Source organism: Carcharhinus amblyrhynchos, chromosome 19, assembly GCF_965287045.1.
Source record: "Carcharhinus amblyrhynchos chromosome 19, sCarAmb.v2.hapA, whole genome shotgun sequence".
NCBI classification, from domain to species: domain Eukaryota; kingdom Metazoa; phylum Chordata; class Chondrichthyes; order Carcharhiniformes; family Carcharhinidae; genus Carcharhinus; species Carcharhinus amblyrhynchos.
This window is the reverse complement of record NC_137342.1, coordinates 4,663,797-4,682,868: the sequence shown is the minus strand read 5'-3', so window position 1 is coordinate 4,682,868 and position 19,072 is coordinate 4,663,797. Positions and strand designations below refer to the sequence as shown.

At 43.3% G+C, this 19,072-nt stretch overlaps 1 protein-coding gene across 1 annotated transcript in view; it reads left to right on the top strand.

Annotated features, from left to right (window-relative positions):
* Window positions 1–483: 483 nt before the first annotated feature.
* Window positions 484–19,072, top strand: part of plxnc1 (plexin C1) — a 157,860-nt gene continuing 139,271 nt past the window's right edge. Inside the window, exon 1 of the mRNA XM_080207165.1 lies at window positions 484–1,565. Coding sequence (XP_080063291.1) covers window positions 563–1,565 — 1,003 coding nt within the window. The 5' untranslated portion in view covers window positions 484–562. The remainder of the gene's footprint in view (window positions 1,566–19,072) is intronic.

Here is a 19,072-nt window from a genome sequence, read left to right as displayed (position 1 = left end):
GTGGGAATAGTTAGCTCTTTCAAAAAGTTGGGGAATGGACTGGAGAATGGACTGAGTACTGCCCAGCCACCATTTCACGCCCCACCCACATCAATCAAACTAAGTCAGCGTCTTTAAAATTGCAGCTACTGTTCCATTGCCTCTTTCCACGTAGGGCAGTGAGGATGTGAAATTCCCCACAATATGGAGTGGCTGAAACTGATAGCACTGATGTTTTAACGAGATGCTTGATGCAGAGAGAAAGGAATAGAGAGAAACATGAGAGTGGGGTAAAGGCATTGACTAGTTGGGCTGACTGGCCTGTTTCTCTGCTACCGATTCCATGTAATATGATGTAATTGCTGTTTACAAAAGAGGTACTGGAGATACGAACAGGAAGCCACAAAAACGGAAAAGGAAGCAAGTGGCACTGTAAGCTGGGCTGAAGGCAGCTTCATACTACACTGAAGACATTGAGAGCGCAGTTGAACGGACAGAATGCAAGTTCTGACTTGAACCAGTTCCGTAGATGTTTTGTATGGACTGAACCAAGCACAATTTGTGTGTATGTTTCCCTGGGACAATGGATCCAGTAAAGGATGTTTCTCTCCATCTTCTGTTCTTTGACATTTTAATTGTCTTGGCCACAGAGATTAATTCAAGGGATGTGTTCCTATTTCAGTCCCACATTGATAATATAGCGGTGAGTGCTAATGGCAGTGTGTTTGTGGCCACCAAGAATTCCTTGCACCAGCTGAACCAGAACTTGAGCCTAGAAGTTCTCGCAAAGACGGGGCCTCGTTTCGATGGGCCGTGCAGAAATTCTGATGGCTGCTGTGTAAAATGGGAAGAAAAGGCCAACATGAACAAGATCCTGGTCGTGGATGAGAATAGGAAGCGAGTCCTGACCTGTGGGACATTAAGGCAGGGAGCCTGTGAGGTTAGGGAGCTGCAGAATATCAGTCACTATGAAACTGACGAGCTCTCGCATGTTGCTGCTATCCACCCGGAAGCCTCGACGATCGCCTTTCTGGTAAAAGTCAAGGCACTTGAGTATTTGGTGACAGCCGTCACATATACTGGAAAGTTCAGTAGGTTTTTCCCACCTACCTGCAAAGACAACAGCAGTTACACTGAGAATACTGATAGCATCGCCCTAAGGAATCCTACTGATTCAAAGTTTTTGCGCTTTGATGTGGGAGAGTTTGGTGATGCAGCCATCAAGCTTTGTCATGGTGTCGAACTGCAGTATGTTCACGGCTTCCAATGGGAGAAACACGTTTATATTTTGTTTAATGCCAACATCTCAGGCCCGGAGTTCATCCACATGGCTATTGAAGAGGTTGTCAGACACACTTTTCATTCCTTCTCCCAAGCCACCCTGCTCTGCCCCATGGCTAAGAAACAAGCTGTCAGGGTCCTGTCCTCTGCCCTCATCAATCTCTCTCACTCCGAAGCCTTTATGGTTGCAATCTTCTCTGAACAAAAACAGACCGAGGTCAGATCACTCTACTTCTACAACTTAACTCAGTTTAATGAATACAAAGCAGGCAGAAAAAACTACTTCCAAATTGATGTGCAGGTAAGTTTTCTAATGATAACACTTTAAAATATATTTCAGATTTACTATTTTTAGTTAAGGAAAAATCAAGTCAGTAAAAGGTCATGTTCTCACTGGAGCTGCAGATAAACTGTTAATTAAAGAGTGAAATTGCTAATTGCCCCGTGAATCTTTGATGTTTAAGCAGTTTCACAAATACTGTCCAAGTTGATGGTATTCAAATCAATTAAACATGTATACTACTTTAAGACTTAAAGGTAATATATTCAGTATTAATATTCTGGTCACTGTGTCATCTAATAATTTCTCACTGAGTGACTTTTAATCATACAAGAAACGTAGGCTCAGACCTTCTGGTCTCCGAATGGGGTGAGACGTGTGTAAAGGGATCCCTCTGAAATCCCAACAAACTTACTCCACAGGAATTGTCTGTGAAGTTTGAACTTCCATTCCCTCTGGCAATTCCCCTGTTGCCTGGGACCTATCAAAGTTAATGTTTATTTATTAGCCACAAGTAAGGCTTACATTAACACTGCAATGAAGTTACTGTGAAATTCCCTTAGTCGCCACAGTCTGGTGTCTGTTCGGGTCAATCCACCTAACCCGCACATCTTTGGACTGCGGGAGGATACTGGAGTACCTGGAGGAAACCCATGCAGAGAAGAGGAGAACATGCAAACTCCACACAGACAGTGACCCAAGCTGGGAATGGAACCCAGGTCCCTCGTGCTGTGAAGCAGCAGTGCTAACCACTGTGCTACTGTGCCGCCCTCAAAAGGTATTTGGCTGAATGTTTTGGCCCATCTCGCCAGCAGGATCTCCCGGTCCCACGATGGTAAGCACTGCCAATGGGTTCCCCTGTGGCAAGGCCAAGAAGAATGCAAAATTCTGTATACATTGACAGGACTGTGAAAGATCCTGCCATCGGCCAGTGGTGAGCCACCTTTGCCTCCAGAAAAGATACCATAGGTGGAGCCGGTCATCCCTTTGGCAAGATTTTGCAGCCGTTCATGCCAACGGGATCTTCTGTCCTGTCGACAATGCACCCTCACTGCCAGTTTCATGGCACAAGGGGTATGTTCAATGGGGAAAACCTGTTGACAATGGCTGGCATGATATGGAGATGCTGGTGTTGGACTGGGGTAAACACAGTAAGAAGTCTCACAACACCAGGTTAAAGTCCAACCAGTTTATTTGATAGTAAACCCACAAGCTTTAGGAAACGCTGTTCCTTCATCAGGTGTGTGGAAGGAATGGCTGGACCAGAAGATCATGCACCAGAAGACGCTTGCCAATGTCAAGCTGCTCTCTTGCCTGGAAAATCCCATCCTTTGATTTTTAGTGCAGTGCAGCAGAGAAACAGCTCCAATTCAGGTATAGGCAGTGTTTTTGGAGAAGCTGGGCTCAGAAGTACCACCAGAATTACAAAGCTCTCTCTAGCATTGGCACAACAAAAGTAGAAGTGGAGAGACAATCTGATGTTGATTGCTGGTCCTCAGAAGGTTCAGGCCATGTTTTCATTGGGTCAACAGCTAAGAGTTTCCTGAGTTTTTGAGCTTCACGGATTAATAATAAACCTGGAATGGTTTCACAACAACAATCTCACTTCCAGGATTCAGTTATTAATTACAAATTATTATTATTAACTCAATATCTTGTTTTGGCATTATCTTGGTGCAGAGTTTTTATTACTGTACTATCAAATCCATAGTATCAATTATTCCATAATTCAATCTATTCTAACCAAAGACCACAGTCGGACTGAAGTCCAGGCCAATAGCTCACACCAGTGGTGAGAAATGCTCCTATGTCAGAGGTGGGGGAGGGGAGTTGTGACAAACTGGTAAGATTGCGAGAGAGGTGAAAAACAGGGTTCACGCCCGGTTCCTTGCCTTTCGCGTTGATACCAGCACTGATTTGCTGCTGCAATCAGCCTCATGTCTATGAAAAAATGGGTCTGAAACTCCCCTGTTTTCACTTGTCCGGCACTTGGAATTTTTTTGGTAAAATTGCTGCTGTGGTGTGAGGCTCTGACTCTACACTCTGTTGGATGTAAAATATCGCACAGCACCACTTGATGAACATATCAAACTTGCTATGCTATTCAATAAGATTATGGCTGATTTGATTGTAACCTCAACTCCTCATTCCTTTTACCTCTGTACTTATCAAGAATCCAACTTGCTCTGCTTTAAAAATATTCAAAGATTCTGCTTTCCCTGCTTTTTGAGGAAGAGAATTCCAAAAACATACTACCATCTGGGAACAAAAAAATTTTCCTCATCATAGAGCCAACTAAATAATAGAATGAAATATAAGATGAGAAATATGTGGTTAGAGCATGCATTGTTTATGATGGAGAGCCAGTCAGGAATGTGAGAGTGTGGGATGGAGATTAACACACAATTTGTTTGTGGACAAGTTTTTGCATATTCCTCTCTTGTATTTCCTGGTTAGGTGCATTGGCCATGCTAAATTCCCCCTCAGTGTACCCAAACAGGCGCCAGAGTGTGACGACTAGGGGATTTTCACGGTAATATCCATTGCAGTGTTAATGTGAGCCTACTTGTCACACTAATAAATAAACTTTAAACTTTAAATCTTCTGATTGTAAAATGGCTTGGTAAGTGAAGATTTTAAACTGATTATGGCAAACTAAACTCCAAGCTTACAAAAAACAGTTAACGATCACTGTTTGCCTTGAGTTCCTCGTGTTACATTGGCCATGCTTCACAGTGCCAGGGATCTGTGTTTTTCTTCACTCTTCGGGTTGCAACTTGAGAAATTTGGTTTTGTTTCTTGAGGGGGGGGACAGGGGGTAGTGGGTTAATGTTTCCAGTTGCACTGTCCTGTTCTTGTTGATGTGGAATTTCAATATGTATGTGCGTCTGTGACTACCATAGTTTATTCAGTCCCGGACCAGTTTTGTGTATCTTATATTTGTTTTAACTCAGTAAATCCTCTGAAATGAAGGACTTTTCTGTTTCATTTGGCTTGTTTTCTCAAGTTAAAGCAGTGTGGTTAATGCTTCTTTAAAGAGTTGTAAGTTTGCCTCTTCTGAGTCACTGGGATCAGAAGTACATTATCAACATATTGTTCAGCTTTTAATTTTGGTGCATATTTATCACAAACTGCACAGACACAATTGTTGTTGATGACTCCTTTCTGTCCTTCCTGAGGATGCCTGCTCATGGATTGATTGCTTTTAGAGATGGTGAGGAGAAAGACACATTGTCCTCTGAATTTGTGTTGTGCATTACTTTGCTGGACATTGTTGTAAATGTGTTTATGCTGCACTGAGAAAGTGCTGTCCTGTTGAAGCTGTCACCTTTCAAATGATTAATTAAACTGAGGCTTTGTCTCCTGTCCAGGATTATTAGCCACAGCCTTATTTGAAGAACAGGGAGAGTTCTTCTTGGTGATCCTGATCAAAAACGTTAAATACAGATTATTTGGTTATTGTCACATTGCTGCTTGTGAGATCATACTGTGTATAAATTGGTTGCCCTGTATCCTACAGTACAATGTATTGACAGAAAGCTGTATAAATACAAGTTCTTCCGTACAGGGAGGTTTGGAACTAATAATATGAAATATTATGGTGAAAGAAATAGGAAGTGTAGTTGGGAGCTGAAGAGGAAGATTGCAAACAATTTAAATCAGAATGTATCAAAATACTGATGTATAACATAAAAGGAAATAGTAAATTTTTATATAAGCATATAAAATGTACAAAGATGTAGATAGACGTGGACCATTCAGGAATGAAGGAGAGCATGTAATTGTGAAGGATGAGCATCTTACCCAGGCCCATCCATTTGAGCTATCCCCATAACCTGTGCATTTTCCATGGCTAATCCACCTAACCTACAAATCTGTGGACACTAAGAAGCAATTTGCTTAGCCAATCCATCTAAGCTGCAAAGCATTGATAGTAGAGATATGTTAAAATTTAGCAAATGCATTAACAAATAGATGGTGGAGGTGACAATCTGTATGTACTAGAGGAGGGAATGGAACGTTATTAAAGATAATATGCTTCAGGGATTTGGAGATTCCAAAAAATGAAAATAGGTGGGTGACAGTGAGAGGGGCTGGGAGGAAGCAGCCAGTGCGGAGATCCCCTGTAGTTGTTCCCTTCAGCAACAAGTATTTTGTATTGGATTCTGTTGAGGGGGATGACCTATCAGTGGTAAGCCAGAGTGACCGGACTTCGAGCACTGAGTCCTTCCCTGTGCCTCAGAAAGGAAGGCAGGAGAGCAATAGTAATTGGGGACACAATGGTTAGAGGGACAGATAGGAGGTTCGGCGGCAGCAAAAGAGACTCACGGATGGTATGCTGCCTCCCAGGTGCAAGAGTCCGTAATGTCTCCGACCGTGTTTTCAAGATCCTTAAAGGGGAGGAGGATCAGTCACAGGTCGTGGTGCATGTTGGTATCAACGATGTAGGTAGAAAGAGAGGTTGGGATTTAAAACAGGAATTTAGGGAGCTAGGCTGGAAGCTGAAAGCTAGGTCAAAGCATGTTGTCATCTGTGGTTTGTTGCCAGTGCCACGTGCTAGTGAGTTGAGGAACAGGGAGAGAGTGCAGATTAACATGTAGCTGCAGGGATGGTGTAGAAGAGAAGGTTTCATTTACTTGGAAAATTGGAGCACATTCTGGGGAAGGTGGGACCTGTACAAACAGGACAGTTTGCGCCTGAACCAGAAGGGAACAAATATCCTGGGAGGGAAATTTCCATCTGCTCTTCGGGGGGGTTTAAACTAATTTGTCAGGGGGTTGGGAAAATGAGATGTAGTCCAAAAGCCAGTCTTGAGGATCGTGAGGTACTGAGGAAGGTACCAAGGTCGCTGGAGTGTACAGGCAGGCAGGATGGTGGATTGAAGTGTATCTACTTCAATGCAAGGAGCATCAGGACTAAGGTAGCTGAATTTGGAATGTGGATTGGCACTTGGGACTATGATGTTGTGGCCATTACGAAGACATGGTTAGAAAAGGGACAAGAATGGCTGTTGGCTGTTCTGGGGTATAGCTGTTTCAGTAAGAGTAGGGAAAGTGGTAAAAGAAGTGGAGGAAGTAGCATTGTTAATCAAGGATAGTTTAAAAGCTGCTGAAAGGCATTTCGAGGGCGATCTGCCTACTGAGGTAATATGGGCTGAAGTTAGGAATAGGGAAGGATCGGTCACGCTGTTAGGAGTTTTCTATAGGCCCCCAAATAGTAATAGAGATATGGAGGAGGAAATGGCAAAGCAGATTATGGATAGGTGTGGAGGTCACAAGGTAGTTATCATGGGTGACTTTAACTTTCCAAATATTGATTGGAACCTTTATAGGTCGAATAGTTCGGATGGGGACTTTTTGTACAGTGTGTGCAGGAGAGTTTCCTGCACACAATATATGGATAAGTCGACAAGAGGTGGGGCCACATTGGACTTGGTACTTGGTAATGAACCAGGCCAAGTGTTAGATTTGTTTGTGGGAGAGCACTTTGGAGATAGTGACCACAATTCGGTGTCCTTCATTATTGCAAAGGAGAGGGATAGGATCACACGACAGGGCAAGGTTTGTAATTGGGGCAGGGGTAATTATGATGCAATTAGGCAAGAATTAGGGAGGATAAGATGGGAGCAGAAACTGTTAGGTATGGACACAAACGAAAAGTGGAGCTTTTTCAAGGAACAAATACTGCGTGTCCTTGATTGGTATGTCCCTGGCAGGCAGGGAGGAAATGGCCGAATGAGGGAACCATGGTTCACAAAGGAGGTTGAATGTCTTGTCAAGAGGAAAAAGGAAGTGTATGTAAGGATGAAAAAACAAGGTTCATTTGGGTTGCTTGACTGTTACAAGGTAGCTAGGAATGAGTTAAAGAAAGGGCTTAGGAAAGTCAGGAGGGGGCATGAGAAGTCCTTGGAGAGTCAGATAAAAGAAAGCCCCAAGGCTTTTTACTCTTATGTGAGAAATAAAAGAATAACCAGGGTGAGATTAGGGCCAGATAAGGACAGTAGTGGGAACTTGTGCACGGAGTCAGAAGAGATAGGTGAGACGTTGAATGAATACTTTTCACTAAGGAGAGGGGCCATGTTTTTGAGGAGGAGTGTGTGATACAGGCTGATAGGATGGAGGAGGCAGATGTTGTGAGGGAAGATGTAGTAGCAATTTTGAAAAACCTGAGGGTGGATAAGTCCCCTGGGCCAGATGGGATATAGCCTAGGATACTTTGGGAGGCAAGGGATGAGATTGCGGAGCCTTTAGCTTTGATCTTTGGGTCCTCACTGTCCACAGGGATTGTGCCAGAGGACTGGAGAGTGGCAAATGTTGTTCCTCTTTTAAGAAAGGAAATAGGAATGACCCTGGTAATTATAGGCCAGTTAGTCTTACTTCTGTGGTTGGTAAGTTAATGGAAAGTTTCCTGAGAGGATTTATGACCATTTGGAAAGATTCAGTTTAATCGGGGATAGTCAGCACGGTTTCATGAGGGGTAAGTCCTGCCTCACAAATTTGATTGAATTCTTTGAGGAAGTAACTAAGTGTGTGGACGAAGGTAGAGCTGTTGATGGCGTATGCATGGAATTTAGTAAGGCGTTTGATAAGGTTCCCTATGGTAGGCTCATGAAGAAGACAAGGAGGTATGGGATAGAAGGAAATTTGGCCAATTGGATAAGTAACTGGCTGTGTCATTGAAGACAGAGGGTGGTGGTGGAGGGAGAATTTTCAGACTGGAGGCCAGTTACCAGCGGTGTACCACAGGGGTCAGTGCTGGGTCCTCTGTTTTTTGTGATTTTTAAAAATGACTTGGAAGAAGGGACTGAAGGGTGGATTAGTACATTTGCTGACGACACCAAGATTGGTGGAGTAGTGGATGAGGTGGAGGGCTCTTGCAGGCTGCAAAGAGACATTGATAGGATGCAGAGCTGGGCTGAAAAGTGGCAGATGGAGTTTAACCCTGATAAGTGTGAGGTGATTCATTTTGGTAGGACAGACTTGAATGCAGATTACAGGGTCAACGGCAGGTTTCTAAGGGATGTGGAGGAACAGAGAGACCTTGGGGTTCATATCCACAGATCTCTGAAGGTTGCCACTCAAGTGAATAGAGCCATGAAGAAGGCTTCTAGTGTGTTAGCACTTAGTAACAGGGGGTTTGAGTTTAAGAGCCGTGGGGTTATGCTGCAGCTATACTGGACATTGGTAAGACCACCTTTGGAATATTGTGTTCAGTTCTGGCCAGCTCATTATAAGAAGGATGTGGAAGCATTGGAGAGAAGGCAGAGGAGATTTACGAGGATGCTGCCTGGCTTGGAGGGTAGGTCTTATGAGGAAAGGTTGAGGGAGCTGGGGCTTTTCTCTTTGGAGTGGAGGAGGATGAGAGGCGATTTTAATAGAGGTTTATAAGATGATGAGAGGGATTGATAGAGTGGACGTGCAGAGACTATTTCCTCGGGTGGATGTAGCTGTTACTAGGGAGCATAACTGTAAGGTTCATGTTGGGAGATATAAGAGGGATGTCCGAGGTAGATTCTTCACTCAGAGAGTGGTTGAGGTGTGGAATAGACTGCCTGCTGTGAAAGTGGAGTCGGACACTTTAGGAACTTTCAAGCAGTTATCGGATAGGCACAAGGAGCACACCAGAATTATAGGGAGGGGATAGCTTGATCTTGGGATTGGACATAACTCGGCACAACATTGACGGCCGAAGGGCCTGTACTGTGCTGTAATTTTCTATGTTTCTATAACAAGATAATATTGGTTCTAAAAGGAGACCAGTGGCCCGAGATTTTTTGTCCCATTTTTGGCAGGTAGGAATGACAGCAGCAGCGAAAATTCCAGCGTGAATCCCAAAATGACTTTTACACTGATGGGATTTCCTCACTGGGTTGTCCAACCAATGATGTAACAAGTTTCCGATCACACATTGATAGAAGCACAATTTAAATACATTTTAATATCATTTGTGGCTTCCCTACTCAACTACTCTCCCACATTAGGATTCTCCCCATTCCCGTTGATAAGCTGCCATGGCAGCGTTTACAACAGCTTTTGTAAGATGAGAAGTCGGTGAATGGTCCCTGCCAAGGGCACTCAGGTAAGTTATGACCCCATGGGAAAGAGGTCCATGTGCTGGCACTGCCTCTGGCAATAGGGGGGCAATACTGGTTTGGGCAGGGTAGTGCTTTCTTTGAGGAGGTCCATGGGGGTATGTTCCTTGTCCATGAAGGGGGGATTTCCATGTTGGTAGTGGGGATTCTTGTTGTTTTATTGCTGTTAAGGCACCAATTTTAAAGGGCATTTTGATCTCTTGAAGCCAGAGGTTGCAATTGGGCTGGGTTGCCAGCATGACAACATGGAACACGCTTCCAGCATTTTTTTCAATTAAGATTTGAAAAGTAAGGAGAGAAAAGTTGTCAGTGGAATCAGTGGACTGCTAACTGCTTTTCCTGCCCAAAAAAATCACTTTAACAAAATACAGAAAATCCTGCTTAGATTTCGTGTTGGGGAAGCAAATCCTGATAGCTGTACCTGGGCTGTTGAAAGACATTGGAGGTAAGAACGGAGGTTCTGGTCACAAGTATGCAATCCTCCTCAAATATGCAAATTGTATACGCAGGGATTAAGGGGAGCCAATGAAACACTTCTTTAAGAAGGGGTGAGACAATAACCCAGGAAACTCAGGACTGGATTCTCCCACAGCAGGTTTGCTGACAGATGTGAGAGGAAAATCCATTGGATCAGAAAATTTGGAAATCTGCCAGTGTAAAAACAGTTTGAAATCCTCCCAGTGACAGATTAATGATGAGTCAATTCTCCCGTTACCAAATGGTGTGAACATCATTTACATTAATATGCATTTCATGAATGCTCATTAAAATAACTGCTTCCTTTCAATCTTGTGTTCAAATCTGTTCGAAAAAGAATGAAGTGTGCAAGTTGGACCTCAGTTCACTTGAGGCTTCGAAGTGAATGCCCTATACGTAGTGTACCTGTCATAGTGCTGCACTCCTCCTGTTGCATTGAACACCACTCTGCTGGGGCAGACTGATTCATCCTCTGCAGTTCCACACTGAGCTGGCCTTTCTGGACAGCACTGTATCATCCCTGAGATGTGGCGATGTCGGTGTTGGACTGGGGTAAACACAGTAAGAAGTCTTACAAAACCAGGTTAAAGTCCAACAGGTTTCTTTGGTAGTAAACACCACTAGCTTTTGGGGTTTGCCCCTTCATCAGGTGAGTGGGAGTTCTGATCACAAGCAGAGCGTATAAAGGCACACAGTTTACAGAATACTGATTAGAAAGCAAGTCTTTACAGCTAATCAAGTCTTAAAGGTGCAGACTTGGGTATTAGTTCCGCACACATGAGGACGGCCTCAACCAAGATTTTGGGTTCATATCACGCTCTCTGTAACCCCCATGACTTGCCTGGGCTTGCAACATCTAACTTAATATCCTGTCTGGAGACAAAACGCACCTCTATAACCTATGCTTAATGCTATCTCCACTCATATTGTCTGCACCTTTAAGACTTGATTAACTGTAAAGACTCGCATTCTAATCAGTATTCTGTAAACTGTGTGTGCCTTTATATGCCCTGTTTGTGATCAGAACTCCTACTCACCTGACGAAGGGGCAAACCCCGGAAACTAGTGGCATTAACTACCAAATAAACCTGTTGGACTTTAACCTGGTGTTGTGAGACTTCTTACCATCCCTGAGACTCATGGACCCTCCCCTTCAATGGACCAAAGTTCGACCCAGGGTGGGTGTGAGGAGAGGAGGGGGTTGAAGGAGAGCTGTTCAAGGGCAGGCTGTGGGTGGCTGCATGGGGCAGGGTAGGAATGTCTATCACAAAAACAACTGGATTCAGAACATCTACACAAATGGTTGCTGGGGGATAAGGGTTACCCATTTAAACAATGGTTGATGACTACAGTGCCTTGCCCTTATATTTGTGCCAAGGAGAAGTTCAATGTTGCTCACAGATCCACAAGCACTCTCATGGGGCAGACAGTAAGACTTCTGAAGATATGACTAAGCTGCCTGAACCGCTCTGGTGGCTCTCTGCAACAGACATTGGAGAGGGTTCCCTGCAACATGGCAGTTTCTGTGCTGTTCACAATCAGGCTATGCAAAGAGGTGCTCCCTCCCCAGAAGGACCAGAGGAATATGACAGATGGGACGATGGTGATGTGAAAGTGTCCATGAGAGAATATATGTCTCCCACTAATGGGTATTTGATATCTGTGATGAGAGTCACTGTTTGAGTACACGATGCTATGATGAGAATTTGACAATGGAGTGAGCTGAGAGAGGACTTTCCCTGCTAGAGTAGATGAGATCATTCATCCACTTCCTGTACATCATGATGCTTCTGCTGCAGTTGCCAGCTGTGCTGATCTCATGGACAGCAGCCTTGCAGGCCAGAGAAGTGAGGTTGTCGTGTCTCCTGAAGCCATACCTTGGGTACAGGACATGCCTGTGCCTCTGGACTCCTCAATTCAAAGCCTCATGGGCATGATGGTTGAATTGAGGTGCAGACTTCTTCATGGTGGTTGAATCAGGGTGCACATTTTTTTCTTGAGGCTGCTAGCTTTTAACCTCTGGGATCCAGATATCCTTCATGGTTGCATGAAGACAATGGAGAGGTGGACTGAAGAGGGGCGTATGATAGTGCTGGACTGGTGTTTACATATGGTGTAAGATCTGGACCTTTGAACCCACTAGCTGGAGGCAGCCAGATGATTTGAAGAAATGCTCGCTTATACTTAATTACAAGAGCAGAATCGTGCACAGGTTCATGTTATTCCAGCCAGCAGGAACCACCTTCCACCACGCTGAGAAAGGAAATGGAGAATTTCACATTTGGCATCTATAACTCAAGATGAAATTGTGTATATTGAAATGCAATGAGTCATGAGCAGTCAGCATTGAATCATAATGTCAAACCACAAACCAGAATAATAAAGGGAATGCGATAAACATCTATATGGGTTTTTGAGCAAATATTGAGAACATTAGATCCTTTATCTTGATCCTATCTTCCTGGATTGTCCCCAGATCCCATGATCCCTTGATATCCATAATCTTTGATTTGATTTCCAAAGGGTAGAATTTTCTTACTTTTTTGCAGAATGCCAGGCCCCAATGGCAGCATCCTCTGCCACATTCTAAACAATGCAGAGAAAATATCAAAGAGGTGGCTTCCACAACATTATGCTGGCAGTGCGGTTCAATCATTTAAAATGTCTTTTTTTAAGAATACCTCCATAAATAAAACCAAAAATTGAACCCCTTCAACAGAACCTTGAAACCAATCCCCCTCCTCCAAGCCATGCTGGCACGCTACCTCCAGTATTACCTGGATGTGGACAAGGGGCAGTGCCAGGGAATACCACAAGACAGTGCCAGAGGAAGTGCCCAGGTATGACCCTTTCCCCACCAAGTCAGGTACTCACCTGAACTTCTCTGGCAGGTTCTGCTCGCCAGTTGCACACTGTAGGAGACCAGCTGTAATTCACATTGGTGTGCCCTCATGCCAAAATGAATGAAAAATCTAACAGAGGGATGGAGGGAATTATCAGGCATGGAGGCCTGTTAATAACATTTGAGTTTATTCTAATGCTCCTCATCTCAATCCAAAATGGCAGACCCCGTACTCCCAGACTGTAATGCTTAGTTCATGATTCTCTTGGCAAAGGAAACATCTCAGTATGTATCCTATCAAGCTGCTTAAAAATTTTATATATTTCATGAGATCACCTCACTTTGTTATAATCTCTAGGAATATTGGCTTTGATCTCACCGAACTACACACAGCATTCATATCTAGACTCATTCAGTCCTATATAATTGTTATCAGACTGCTTTGCTCCAATCTAGTTTTTGGAAAGGCTAACAGATTCTTTGCTGTATCTCTGCATGTTAACTTCCTGTGATTCATGTGCAGGAGCAGCCAGGTCCCTCTGAATTTCACATTCCCCAACCTCTCGCCATTTAAAAAAATATTTTGCTGTTTTTAATTTTCCCATCAAAGTTCGTATATTCACATTTCCCTGTGTTATGGGCAGAATGTTTTATTCTGATAGTAACCCTGATTCTCTCTCAGACATTTTCACATCATCATCCATCAATCACGTTGCTTCCATTCTATGTTCTGGCTCTTCTGGGGAGGGTTCACCACACATGGGGGGAAATGCATTTCAACAAAACCTTGTTATATCCCCTCCGATCACATGCCTTTCTTCCATCTTCCTGCAGGCTAAACTGACACACAACAAACGAGAGAGAGCCTAGACCAAATAAAGGTCTATGGTGAGCGTCATCACCCTCAGAGAATTTGAGTTTGCAGTCGACCTTGCAGGGAAAGACATGGATTGCTCCTGTGGAGAAGGAGAGATTGACTTCTCCCAACAACTTAGTATGGATCTCAGCTCCATCACTTCATCAAATCCTGACAATCACAATGAGTCAAATGTAGTCTGATACAGCTGATGCATATCAACTAAAATTCTTCTATCTTCTAAGCATTGGCAGCTCAAGTGCAATCGTTGCAGCTGAGTAGCACTCTAAACACATGACACGTCCAAAGGTGAAGAGGCTCAAGAAGAATAGTCACAGTGCTCACCCACACCCTCCACTAGCACAGAAACCTCAGTCAGGCACAGCTCTAGATTAGACTCTGAGTCACTTACTGGAGAAAACCTCATTGACATTTTCTGCAGCAGCCAGAGGCAGAAACACCTCTGGTCTCTAGGTCTCAGAGAGCTACTAGAGAGTAGCTATCTGCTCTGTTCCAGTCAGATGCTGAGCCTCTGGAAGCAAAGATGTGTGGACTGTGGATTGGCCATGGTAAATTGCCCCTTAGTGTCAGGGTGACAACTAGTGTAATTGCATGAGGTTATGGGGATATGGCCTGGGTGTAATTGTCATCAGTGCAGACTTGATCGGCCAAATGGCCTCCTTCTGCACTATAGAGATTCCATGATTCTAACTGTCAGCTGAATGGTGGAGATGCAATGACAGGCAGTGGAATATCAGTCAGAGATTTAAGAGTCACTCAGCAAACTAGAGTGAACGGTGAAAGAGTTTATCTGCGATCTGTCTGATGTTATGGCCCCAACATGTGAGGTTGCCATGAGAAGGTAGATATTCATCATGGAGACCATGGTCCAGCAGATGTTGCTGGATTTGCACATGGTTCTGCGCTCCATGACCACATGTCCTGGGTAGCACCATCAGGATGCAGAGACAGTGGGACGAGACAGCTTGATCTCCCTCCATGTACCCCATCTCTGGTAGAGCCCTCTGGCACCCACAGGGAGGATGAGCATCAATTGGACCTGCAAAGGCCTCCACTCAGGACACTCCTAAGTGTTTGCAGCCGCTCACAGTCCCTCGTCCGCACACACTACAGCAGCGCAGGCCATCGAAGGCACTTCTGAACCTGAGCAGTATACCAGAGCCACCAGAAGACATCTGCTAAAGTCATCATAAACATCAGGACAAAGCAGTCCATGAGCTGCTTCCATCTCTCTGCGAATGTCTGGGCTGTACCATAGTATATTAGTATGGTTAGGAAAGTTAAAAATTGTTGATCTCACTTTTGGTTCATGGGTTGCTACTGCAGCAAATAAATTGCACTTTTGCGGAATTATTTGATGGGTATGTGAATGTTCTGATCAACCAAAGGCATCGTGAATTTGTATATTGGAATGCTCTTATCTCGAGGGTTAGCCATCCTCTGAGATTAACATTCATGTGATATAAACCTCAGTTGAAGTAGTCTCTGCATCCTGTGTATTGTCAGGTAGATGTGTTTAAATCTTTATTTGAAGTGCATGATACAATTGTATCTATTCCTTCTTCCTCAAGAAAAACCAATGAGTGAGTGTTACTCATAAGGACTAATACAATAAGGGTTGACCTTGGGGGTCATGCACGTTAGCACTTGTCTCAATCACGGCAGCGTTAGCATAATAGATAGCATTGAAAATGCCATGGCTACTCTTGCATCATTGTTCTTCCTCGCTGAGTGAATACATTAGTAGGACACCACTAACTAAGGCTGAGATCATGTTCTAGCAGTCATGAGGTCAGAATGCATAAGTGTGATTGCAGGGCTCATTCTCTCGGCAATTATTTGACTGTCCCTGACATGGAAATGGCTTTAGAGGCTAGGATAGTTGTGACCATATGATCTTACTTAGTTTTCCTCTTCCTGAAACCTGTCAGCAATGTAATATAATGGGCATATCTCCTATGTCTTAATTTCTTCAAGATATCAGTGAGCTCAAATTATCCCTCAGCAGCCCCCTGAGCTTCCTGGAATTCTGCATCTTCATTTTCTGATGATATCTCATCTTCCACCAGTTCACCTTCTGTCAAGGGTTCACCCTTTTGCATAGCCAAATTGTGAATGGCAGAACACGCTACGATCATGTGAGAAACTCTCTTCAGAGTGCATTGCAGAGAGCCACCTGAGTGGTCCAGGTATCCGAAATGCATCTTCAGAAGTCCTATAGTCTGCTCTAGAAGGGAGTGTGTAGAGTTGTGAGTTGTACCTCTCGTTGGCATGTGTGACACCTAGCTCTCCTATTGATCCCTGGAAAAACCCACAGACAAAAAAATTGAGTGCTATCATCACATTCAAAGCCACTGGCAGGGAAAGCCTCCCACCCCACATAGTGTCAGGTCTTCACAAAGACTGTGGCATATGTGATGAATGAGGTTACAGGACAATTGTAGGCATGCCTGGCACTGCCTCTCACTCATTTAAAAGTAGGATAATCTTTTCATGATAAACCTTTGGTATGGTGAGTTGCCTCCTCCACAATCTGGGTCTGTCTTGTTCACCCTCCTGCTAATGCTCTGTTTCGCCTTGGCGGTGCTTCCTGCTGGAAGACAGTGATGATTAAGATGTGCAGAAAAATATGTTCTGATATAGAAACTGTTATAATTGAGGTCAGAAACTCCAAAATGATCTATGAGGTCCGCCTGGATCATAAGTTTTGCACTTTGAATTTGGCTAGGGTGATCATGAGATAGCTCTTTTCGGATATGATTCAAATGACCCACTAAGGAGCTTTCACCAAACAAAGTTTATTTAACTATACAGTTAACATGTATAGAAATAAAATTAGCAATAAATTTTACTAATTATAAACAAGAAAAAAAATTCATGATATTGTATAAACCTTAACAGCTGAACACTGTTCCAATGAAACAAATCCCATAAACAAAACCTTTGCCATAGGTTTAACACAGTAAGACTTGCATGACACTGGAATTTAGTCCTTTGGTTGAATGCTGCAATTCTCTTGAGGCACACACAGACAAGCTCGGAGTCAGAACAGCTTCAGTCCTTTGGTTGGAGAATTAAAATCCTGACTTCCCAGACTTGTAACACCCAGAAGAGCTTCCCAAAACACCAGGGAGACTCTAGTCAAGCCAACCACCAATAGCAGATTTTCTATCCAGAATGGCCAGGAACCTTGCTTCCAGCTAACAGCAAAATTTCCAAAATCAGGCAGTGTCCTTCTAAACTAAAACTAAAAATGAATCCTTAGATTTTTTTCTGGGGAGGAACCACCTAACTTTGACTTGTCAATCAATCTTCCCCCTCACAATTTAAGGTCATAAAAGAACCCAGAATAAAAATAAACAAAACCCATTTAAGCCATTGAATTAGCAATAAAAGGATTTCTAGCAGTCAGCCGGCAACACTGAAACCTAAAAGGCTTTTTTACAACTGCAGAGAACGCGATTTAAAGAAAAAGTTCATAAAGGTACACTAACATTCCTATTTCATGGGAAAAGACTGGTCCACAACTTTGGCTGCCTTACTTGCATTTTTGCCTGCTGCAGTCTTGCCTCTGAGAGGCAAGCGCACATATTGAGGTGATCAAGATACCATTCCAGAAATCTGACAAATGGTCAGTGATGTGATAAGGTGCAAATGAGATGATTTAGCCAAGGTAACTCAGAGCTCCAGTCTTTGAAGAGTCATTCTAATGACCTGTGATGATGGGACAATGGGCCTCTTGCTACACTGTAAAACCTTACTTTTTTTTGTCAATGAGTGGAAGCTGTTTGGCCAGTGATGAACAACAGTTATTGTGAACCCATAATTGGCTTTCATTGATGGCTTGCCAAATATGATGCAATTGTACTGCCCCCTTTGCTATTGCCTTCATGGAGAAGACTGCATTCCTACTTTATACTGTTGATGTTGCGTCTTTGATGTGAGTCTAGTGAATTATACTTGTAACAGCACTGAAGGAAAGTATTTGCTTTCTGTTGGTTCCTGGGCAATGAAGTCTTCGTAACTGACCTGGTCGCACCAATAGGTGACAGTACGTTACTTGTGTGCATGCAGTTTTGGTAACTTATCTGTTCTTGCTATAAAAGGAATGCAGTGAAGGTTCACCAGGCTGATTCCTGGGATGGCAAGTCTGTCATATGAGGAGAGACTGAGTCAGTTAGGATTATATTAATTGGAGTTTAAAAGAGTGAGAGGGAATCTCATAAGAACTTATAAAATTCTAATATGATTAGACTGGTGGACTTGGAAAGAATGTTCTTGATGGTGGGGACTTCGGAACTAGGCGTCATAATTTATGGAAAAGGGGTAACCCTTTTAGGACTGAGGTGAGGAGGAATTTCTTCACCCAGAGGGTGGTGAATGTGAGGAATTTACTACCACACAAAGTAATTGAGGCCAAAACATTGTATGATTTCAAGAGGAAATTAGATATAGCTAAAAGGAATCAAGGGATTATGTGGGGAAGGCGGGATCAGGGTATTGAGTTTGATGATCAGCCATCTTCAAAATGAACAGCGGAACAGGTTCAAAGAGTCAAACGATCTACTCCTGCTTCTAGTTTCCATGTGTCTATATATTTGTGTCCCAAGAAATGGCTCTATCACCCAGCATCACGGTCTTCACACACTGCCTCATTGCCCTACCGAACATAACCCATCTAACTTTTGTTTTTCCTCAATGCCATTGCTCAGGATCTCAGAATAATGCTGTTAGACCTTTACTTCATGGTTGAGTTTGACACTCTCTCCCTCAGTGTCTGTGTGCCTCTGATTTTTCTTGAGCCTCATGATGTGATGATAGAACTACCTGCTATTATTCTCCAGCCTCCCACTGTAATACTAGATGGTGGTGGTAGACATTCTGAAAGCAAAAATACTGAAGAGTGTGCATTAACAAGCGAACCGTAGGATTTCAGCGCAAACATATTCCAGAAGAAAAAAGAGCTCAGCAAGAAAATCCATCTGTGGCTTACACAGGATGTTAAAGATAGCTAAAATCAAATTACTTCAAATGCTGGAATCTGAAACAAAAACAGAAAATTGTTGAAAACTTCAGCAGGTCTGACAGCACCTATGGAGAGAGAACAGAGCTTGTTTTCAGTCTGGACGACTTCATCAGAGCTCTTTTTTTAAAGAAGAAATTGTTGAGTGAGAGAACAAGTTCAGCCAGATGGAGGAGAGTAGTGCTTTTACATATAAGAACATAAGAACATAAGAAATAGGA